The 9,952-nt window shown below is 39.7% G+C and overlaps 1 protein-coding gene across 1 annotated transcript in view; it reads right to left on the bottom strand.

The window, feature by feature from the left end:
• TMCO3 (transmembrane and coiled-coil domains 3) overlaps window positions 1-9,765 on the bottom strand; it is a 32,156-nt gene extending 22,391 nt beyond the window's left edge. The window contains exons 1-3 of the mRNA XM_050333247.1: window positions 6,889-9,765; window positions 2,115-2,294; window positions 282-473 (exon numbers count right to left, since the gene is read on the bottom strand). Coding sequence (XP_050189204.1) covers window positions 282-473; window positions 2,115-2,294; window positions 6,889-7,335 — 819 coding nt within the window. The 5' untranslated portion in view covers window positions 7,336-9,765. The remainder of the gene's footprint in view (window positions 1-281; window positions 474-2,114; window positions 2,295-6,888) is intronic.
• Window positions 9,766-9,952: the final 187 nt, after the last annotated feature.

Below are 9,952 nucleotides of genomic sequence, written 5' to 3' on the forward strand. Positions count from 1 at the left end.
AATAGTCCAAGAGAAGGGATGGTGCCCCAAAGGTGCAACAAGATAAATCAAAAAAACCAGAGAGGATTCACATGGCATCATGATTAGTCTTTTGAAGACTATCCTAAGAGTAGGAAACATATGACCAAATCACCATAGATAGGGGACTCATGAATGCTGGGATAATTTTAGAGGAGCATATGCTGAATCTACATTCAATCCAACCAAATAGTACTGACATCCAAACTAGTGGGACTAAATCTGACCAAAAGCAATGACAAGAGTGTCTCTAAAATTATTACCTTTATGAAATGATGATCAGCACGAGGAATGGTTGAGTCTCTGGGTTTGGTAAGGATATACTGATTGTTCTGGGAATCAATAAGCATACTAAGACCTAAGTCATCCTCTACTTCTCTTTTTGAAGCATTTCTTTTGGAGTTGGCTTCATCTTCTTCCACCCTTAAAACTGCTTCAAAGTTTACACCTCTTACCTGTGAGAAAAAGAAAACAAATAATCAAACAAACAAAAAAGTGGGAGCCAATTAAGCTTATCATAAAAAGGGAAAGCCTATTAGCTGTGCTTGAAGTTTATACAGAACTTGTTGACACCAGCTGAAAATATCAGTTTTTTTCTCTAAGAAGGCCTTCATTTTCTTTATTAAAACTTGGATGTCTTGAAATGTAACGTTATTACCTTTAACAAAAACAATTGGAGATTACAAAGTGATATTCAGTTCTCAAAAATCTGAATTAAAGACTGCATTACAAATCAAGAAAAGGCAACTGTTCTGTAAATTTGAAGGAGAGAGTATAAAAAAAAAAAAAACCAAACCTTTTTCTACCTAGTTATTTTCAGGATGTTATTTCCCAAAACAGCAATTCTTGAAAGCAGGTTGTAGCTCAGATTTTTTTTTTTTTCATTTTTACCAGCTACACTTCTCTATTTGATTATATTTTAATAGAAGCCTGTATATCTCTATCAGAATACTGATGCCTCTATCAGAGCTTCTCTGTTCTAAAATTCCAGTGTTTTCGTTTAAATGTTCCTAGCAAAGACAGAGATGCAAACAGCCCTCCGGGTTGCATTCCATGACTCCTTTTCCTTCACGGGTGGAGATACAAGCAGCGAAACAAAGAGATGCCCTGGAGGAGCAGGAAGCCTTGGCGTTTTCCCAGCTCTCAGGTGCCGCAGGACGAAGCTCGCTGTTCCAGGGCGGAACAGGAGAGGGCGCTGCCGGGCGGGATCCCCGCGGGGCACAACCGCTCCCGTCAGGTGGGATCGCGTAAAAGGGCTGCCTTCACTTTCGCTCCCTGCGAGTGCAGCTACAAAAAAAATCCCACGGCCTGGCTCGCTACTACAGAGCAACTTTTTTTTTTTCCTCCTCAGCACAATTCAAGAGCTGTGCTCACCTCAGAAGTCAACCTGCAAATCAACCAAAACCTCTCAAGAGCAAAGGCCAAGTGAAGCTGCAACCCATGGCTACGCAAACAGGGCCGGTCTAGAGGATCTGTCTCTGAGGACGGAAAAATGGGACACTACAATAAACTGACACATTCCCAGCTCCAGAAACACAAAGCCTTAACCTGAGGAATACTGTCGACCATGCAACATAAAAACAAAGAACAGTGCAGGTAGGCCAAGATGCAAAAGGCAAAGGAAGTCAGAAGTGGAAGAAAGCAACACCACAAACACATTTCAAGTCCTTCCCTTAAACAATATATCTTTTCCCAGACTGTGAAAACTAACTGCAAGGATTCTTGTTCTTCCATAACTCTCTCAACAAAATGAAAATGTGAAGACTGCTTAACACAGTAACTCCATATCCTGAGAACTATCACAGTTCCCCCCACCACTGAGATGTCATATCTCTGCCCCCCACCACTGAGATGTCATATCTGTCATGGGCTGTATCAGTGAGACTGGACTACATTTGTCAAAGTGGCAGCTGCAGGGAGGACTTCCAAATCAAAAACACAGAAATCAGTAGCAAAAAGGAGCAATTATTCCTGATGCTCACTCTTCTTTAATCCTATAACCCTAACAACTATATAATGCACGAGAAACACGCTTACAGTGCAAATACTAATTATAAATAAATGCATACCAATGAAAAGACTAAAACATCACTTACAGATTTGTTGTCATCAAAGGCATGCTCTTCTATTTCCTCTTCCAATCTATCCGCTGCCTTCCTGACATCTTCCAGAATTTCATCAAGCATTGACAGGCTTTTGTTTTGATGCTGCATGTTCTTAAGGGCTTCAACCTGGTGTTTTTCGGCTGCTAAGAGTTCAACATATTCCATTTCTTCCTGTTGAATTTTAGAACACACAGATAAAGTGCTGGCCAGGCCTTTGAGCAGAAAAACATCTGACATAAATGTATGCTTCTTTTGACAAAAATTCAGTGGACTTGCAAGAGCAACATAGACTTTGTGATGGTATCTGAAGATTGCTTTCTCTTGTGTCAATTTTCATTGGGGTAACCAGACAAGAAAAACAACCACCAAACAAAATATCCACCAATTACCGTTTCTAATCCATTAAACAGTAGAGCTGACCCAAGGGTATGATCCAGAAAATACAAGAAATTACTTACTTTGAGAAACTCTAGGAAACATTTCAGAGCCAAGTAGAGTTTAGCACTCTGTGCTTTAGGGGGGATGTGTAATATCTTGAAAGCATAGCTATACTATCCACAACAAACAAACAGGATGGAAAACACAATGAATCTTAACTTTATAAAACCTTTTATAAACATAGGAAGAGGTCTGTTAATGGTTTTCACAAATTAAGGTAACTGTGGAAACAGACACAAAAAAAAAGAAAAAAAAAAGAATTGGGAGAGAGTAGAGATGAGCAGCCAATCACTCTAGCCAAGTTTCCTGTTTATGTTTCCCAGAAGCACTTTCCTATCAGAACTAAAATACTTGACTTTTTCCCCCATTTCAGTTTGGGCCTCTTATAAACTTAACACTGACAACTTCTGAAATTCATTTCTAGGCTTCAAAAGTAAGAAAAGAAAAAAAGCTAATATGGTTTGATATAGTGTGAAAATACTTCAGAAGGTTCCCTAATAAAGTTATAATGTTTCATTTGTCTTTGAAGGTTTCAGGTTAAAAAAGACAACTAGAAAGGTTAATTTACTAATCAAGATTGGACTTAACACTGTACCTTCTACATAGTTACCATGACAGTAACCAAACAGAATATTTTGTGTGTTGACAGAGAACAATCTGAGGTTTTTGGAAAAAAAGATTCTTTTCATTACTTGCTTACATTCTTTTAAAGATGCTCTGGTTGAGAGAACAGTTATGAGTAAGGAAACACATATGCAATTGCAGCACATCTTCCTTCCAGTTAGGTTCAGGATGCTGACAACACTTAGATGAGAAAGACCCTACTTTTGCTCTTTAAGAAAGCCAGTGTTATTACCAAGGGCAAAAATTGGGCAAAAAATGCAAGCAATCTCTAGCTCTGAGTCAATTCCCAGAAAAAACAAGTTCCTGTCTCCAGATGCCCTGCCATACCCAGTTAGTAATCAGAGAATGTAGGTCTCCCTTAGGTTGGGTGTTTTACCTGCCTACCCTCCATAGACATCTTCAATAACATGGACATATAAAATGGTCCTAAACACCTATGCTTAAATAAGTGGAGTGTCCCTTCCTCCAAACATTTGCAGATGGACATTTTTCCCCTTAAAACCTGCAGGAACATGCATGTAATTTAATCCATTCCTTGGTGCCAAGACGAGAGTATGTTCAGTACAACCGGTAACTGTAGCTTAATTCTTTTAAAATCCCGACAGTCAGATGAATGCCTCTGATTGTGATGAAACCACAGAACTGCTGTCTGTTGGTGTTTAGAATTACCATAGTTACACTGGCATGATGAAGGTTACCCAGATCCCAAAATAACTGGAGTTCGGAAAAACGTAACTATTAACGTGTTTAGCCCAATGTCAACAATTAGTTCTTATGCAACACTTAAGTAGGAGACACAGTCATACTGCCTCGAGGAAAAACATTTCCTATCTGGTGCTCTCTGCTAGCAGACATTGCCTAAAAGATGTAAAAAACAGCCGCCATATGAGCTGCAGATTTTCTGCTTATTCAGCAACAACCTGGAATGCAAGATGAATTCTTAGATTCTTTCCCCTCAAAAACGGAAGAGGCTTTGGGTGCAGAGAGGCAATTTCAGTCCTTTCTGTTGGTGGAGACAAACAAGCTGAACAGAGCTAGAGGTAAACTGCAGAAAAATAAATAATTCTGCAATTTCAAAGGAGTTACCCTTCCCTGAAGAGCAAGATAGAAAAGCTTTGAAAAATCAGTTTAACTGCAAGTTCCTTCAATGAATGGAGATGAAAGTTTTTGTAGTCTATGAAAGAGGCACCTCTGTTTCCACCTACAGACCAGTGTGACAGCAGTAGAGTGGAACAACCACAGAGAATGGTGTCCCTAAAAAGGATAAGCTATCTCAAACAACCTGCTATATGCTGAGCAAAGTGCATCACAGTACAAACACTGTTCCACAGCTGCTGGGATTGGAGACACCCAATCACAAGGTACATACCAAACCACCTCTTTAGCAAAGTAATATAGATAAGGATTGTGTATGTAACAGGAACACCTAGAAACACAGGAGCAAAATGAAGACAGATTGAGTAAGACTTTGGGGCAATGCTGATTAAGAAGGCAGTGTTGCTGTTGTTCTCTACTACTTAATCAGAGATGATAAAATCACATTCAGAAGAGGTTGCATCTTTGCACTACTTGCAAGATTTTTTTTCTCATCAATGTCTAATTACTAGGTACCCAAGAAATCAGAAGCTGATAAAATGTAGGTAAGATTTTGTTGCTTTTTCCTGAACCTCCACACAGGCTCCTGTAGCAAAAGAAGGCAGAAACCATCTCCAGAGTTTCTTCCTTACTCCCTCCCTCCCTGTGAATGATTCCACAACACCTTTTCCCAGCAGCAGAACCAGCAAAAAATGCATCACACATACATACATATCCCAACAATAAAGACTTTCAAGTACTTCAACTCAACAAAATTAAAATGAAGGGAAGAGTCCAGCCTCCATTTGTATTTTCCATTCACTCACCATTTAAAAAATGGAAAGGATATTTTACATGAATACACCAACAAAGTAATCATTACAGTAAAATGAAACTGGAAAAAAAAGTAGACCTAATGTGCACCTTCTGAAGTAAGAACAAATCCAAAAAAATGTATCCCATGAAATTTTCATCTTTGTTTGGCATGCATTTCTCCACATCCTTTGTTTCCCTTTACAGAATAATTAAAAGGTTAGAACAACAAATACTCTGTTTAAAGAATCATGTGCATGGTATGAGAAGGAAGGGCGCAAAAGATTGCTCACTCAAGTAAATGTCTTGATATGATAATACAAAAAGCCTACACAATCCACCTCTGTGAAAGTAAAGTTCTGACAGGACACACCTCTAAAACACATCACACATCATTATACACAAAGATCTCCTTTTAGGAGAAAAACCTGAATGAAGAACCATTCTCAAATTCAAGGACAAATTACCTCAGTACTTTACAGTAACATTATCAAGAATTATGTAAATGAGAAAGAAAATTCTGGACAGCTTCACTGCTGCTATTTTACAAGCTCTGAGAAAGAAAAAAGGTGAAAAATCAAGTAATGATCATAATGCTCATGACAATTGCTACCATTTCTACGCAGCAGAGGCCGGCACTACAATTAAGGATCAATATCCAAGTCATATCAAGCACTTCATTGGAACACACCTAGATCCAAACCACTCCCCATCCAAATCTTTTTGTAATTCGGTCTTTGTTTCCACTGCACAGAACCACTCCAGTTTCCCAAGTGTGCATCTACTTCCAGCAGCCTTCCTTGCCCCAAATCACTGCACACCTTTCTTGCACGCAGTCTTTCAGTCTTCATCTGTAAAGACCTGCACACCTCTTAACACAAATGCCCTTTAGCGATTCTCTCAACTCAGACTCTAGACCCCAAATACATTTTTGTGCCTTCTCTCACGCCCTCGTGCAAGGGCAGCCTCTTCTTCTAGAAGATGGAAAACAATTCTTAATATGTTCCTCCAGTGGTTGAAGGGTAGAGCAAGGAAAAGAGCAATTTAAATACCAAATACAGTAAATGAAATTTTCTCTCAGTGGGAGACTTTCAGAGCACTGCCAAGTCTAGAAGACAGTGGCAGATTGTGCACAACCTAATGGATCTGCATTGACATGGGAACTCAAATTTTCCATGAAATACTTGTGCTCAACTATTACTCATCTGTGTTTTTTCTTGGCAAAGTTATCTCAGCTGGCTCTTTCTTGAAAGCACTGCTTTTCAAACCTGCCCTTCTTAGGCTAAGAGTGCTATACTGAGTTTAAAAATCTTGTCACTTACTATTTTGCATATCCATTTTACCCCTATCTATACTAACATGGAAATGAAAGGCAGTATGTCACACTGTTTAAATTGTAGGCTTCGGTTGAGCAATTCTAAGGTAAAGTGGAAAAAGCAGTTAGTATTTTGCCAATTTATGGCATTATTTCCACTCTGATAACCCCACTGGTTTGTCTTGCACGACTGTGCTATGCCCACTGACTCACTGCTTGTATTCCTTTCTCTTTATCGTAATATTTGCCATAGGTCTTATGATTATGCTTAGCTTTGTTTTGAGATAAGAACTATTGACTGCTATTAAGTTTTAAGCTCTACACCAGAATTACCTGTAAATTTACTAATGAGAACAAATAATTCATTCAAAATCCATTTTAAATATCTCAAGTTTTATATAGATACTCTTTTTTATTAAAACAGAATGAAACTGGGTCATAATAAAATTAAAATCACAAGTAGAATATGAATACTGTAGTAATAAACATGGGGAAACTCACCTTAATTGCAGCTTCCCTTAAGGCTTCCAGCCTCTGTCTACTGCTTTCTTTCATATTTACAACATCTTTGTAATCACCCTGTAGAGCTCTCTGGAGGCCATGGATTGCCTGAAAGACGGAGTTTTCACTTTCATTTAGCTCCTTTTGGAAAATTTCAAAGGTGTGCACCTGAAAAAGTTTCTCTTCATCAGACAGTCCTACATCCTTCTCGACTGCTCTTATGGCATTTTTCAGTTTGTTGAGAACAACGTTCTTTTGGCGAAGAAGACCAGACAGTTTTCTGCAACTTTCCAACACCCACTGCTTTCTCTGAGTGATAACAGCTCCTTTTCCACGGTGCAGCTTTATTGCGTGCTTTACCACATCTTCATGTTCTGCAGGATTTGCTAACTGGCCACAAGGCAATGAAACCAACGTCCACAGAGAAATAAATCCAGTCGCCTTCATTCTTCACTTTATATTGCTCTTGGGAGAAACTGATAATTCACAACTGCTCAAAGGATTCTGCTACATGGTTTCTGCATCTTTAGTACGCACACCAGGCTGCAAGATAGTACCAATCAGTTATCAAATGTGGTAATGCTGGGCCATGAGGTCAAACAAGTGTAGAAAATATACCCCAAGATTGCATCCTACACCATGATCTTTAACAGAACACATACGGTCTCCTTCAGTTAACATCTCACAACACCAAGAAACAACCCAAGGTTACGGAGAGATTTTTGGTTTCCCCTCGACTATTTCCTAGATAGCATATTGTTTTAAAAACAGTGACTGGGAAGCTTAGTCATTTCACATGGTACTTATCTGCACTTCTTACATGAAAGAAAAGCCTTTAAAAATATAAGGCAATGATGTCACAGGCTGCACTTCAGCCTAAAACTCCTTGTTCTTATCTGTCAGCAAATCTCCTGTATTTTCTCAAACCTATCCTAAAAAAATTACATTATAATCATTTGTTATTTATAAAGTCTCAGAAGCATTAACACACTCAACAAAACATAATGAAAAAAAGCCTTACTGAAACAGTATGAATTGTAATTGTGAAAGAAAAAACAGCAAAACCTCCTGGACTTCTGGGTACTACTAATTTGGATCAAAGACCCTCTTCACCTGAAAGGCTGCAGGGCCTTGGGGTACTTTACTTCAAAGCTTACTATTGATTCTCATGATTTTAAAATAGTTATAAAACCACTAAATCAGTTCATTCTTAAGTTCATTTCCCAGCAACTACTAGGAGATCCATATATAAACTGCTGTATTTGATTTTAACACCAAGTAGGATAGGATTTTAAAACTAAAAGCTACCTTCTTTCTTTCCTCAGAACCTACAGGAAAATGCTGACACTACTGTAAAATAACAAAGTTACAATGTCTTTTGAAAAAAAACAAACAAACATAAAAAACTTTAAACCCCTACCACCACCACCATCAAGCTATACATAGCAATGTATAAATGTCTGTACAAAATATACATTTAACACTGAAGCATGGCATTGTAAAAATGCACAGCACACACAACATGTTAGTAGATCATCAATACAGCAGGTATTTCCCTAAAACTTTAGCTACAATCTTGATCCCTCAGCCAACAGCCTTAATCAGGAACCAACACGTGGACATGGTCATCTGGGAGCAGTCTGCCTAGGAAAGAATCCTTCTTTTCCTGTAATGTAGTAACAGTCACAATCCCGAGTATCCAAGCCAGCCATCCTCATTATACAGAATGAGCTCCGAGCAACCTGGTCTTACGGAAGGTCTCCCTGCCCACAGCAGAGGGGTTAGAACTAGATGGTCTTTAAGGCCCCTTCCAACCCAGGCCATTCTATGATTCTGTGAGAAGGGAAGATGGCAAGCACAGCCATACATCACCTTAATTTTTTAAATGCTCTCTGTTTCAGAGGGAACTGAGAAAACCTGTCTGTGGGTTGTTTTCTTCAATGGAAGCCAAAGTATCTACCTAAAAATAGTTGACTGTGGGCCAGGGTTTAACAATATGAAGAGCTAAAACATTTAAAAAGAAGAATTAAAAGTGCAACTGAAGTAACAAAAGCATAACACCTCAGTCTAATATCAATAAACTAGTAAACTATAAATAATTCAGCTGTGGGGTTTACTATTTTCAAGAAATAAGACAAATAGCAACTTCCACCACCTGGCAGAGTTCTAGAGTGAAATTTAAGGAAATATTTCTTCATGTATACAAATACTCTCCCTGTTTGGTAGGCTTGGGGCAGAGATTTTGCTAAATATATTACAACCTATTTCTTCAAGAGAGAGGAAGAAGAAAACACCCAGTGTATATCCAAGCTTCCGTCTTCAGGGAGTGGAGTAAAAGACTATACTGCATGGCATGTCTTACACGGTATGTTAAACCACATAACTAAATTTCGAGCAGAGATTTATACTAGCAAAGTTCACTCACGGTTGTGCTGCGCAAACTTTGCAATGTGGTTCAGACACAGGACACTTTGTTTCAGTGCTTTTTACTTGGCTAGCAAAAACTGGAAAACTAGCATCTGGGGCAGTGCTCAAAAGCTCTCACATACCAAAATAAATAATGTGATACAGAGTGCAAATAAAACAAAATAAATAAAACCCAATAAACACTCCGTGCATCAGTAATTATAAAATCAGAGGGAACTACTGTCGTTTGGAGTCCTTATTTAAGCATAGTTACTTCCTGATGGAAAGCAGCTCATCTTCCCCGTTTTTTCTTCCTGACCACGACGCTGCAGCACCGGATTTCACCAAGCTGACGATACTGGACCCAGCCTCCAAAAGAAACCCCGTTCCCTCTCTTCCAAAACGCCTGCGGGTCCTTCCACACTTGCCAGTTCGCCGCCACCCACCACTTTTCCCCATCACAGCTTCTCCCGGGAGCCGCAGGGCAGCCAGGGCCGTGCCCGCCCGGCACCTCCGCCCGGCGCGGTCCCACCTGAGCACGACGGCAGCTCCCGGCGCCGCTCCCCGGGGGAGAGCGGGGAGCACAGAAAGGGATGAGCAGAGCGCGGGTGCGACCGGCCCATCTCCTGCCCGCTCATGGCGGCGGAGGGACGGGGGG

This window comes from Myiozetetes cayanensis, unplaced genomic scaffold (assembly GCF_022539395.1).
Source record: "Myiozetetes cayanensis isolate MyiCay16 unplaced genomic scaffold, myiCay2020 scf5-8, whole genome shotgun sequence".
Lineage (NCBI taxonomy): Eukaryota > Metazoa > Chordata > Aves > Passeriformes > Tyrannidae > Myiozetetes > Myiozetetes cayanensis.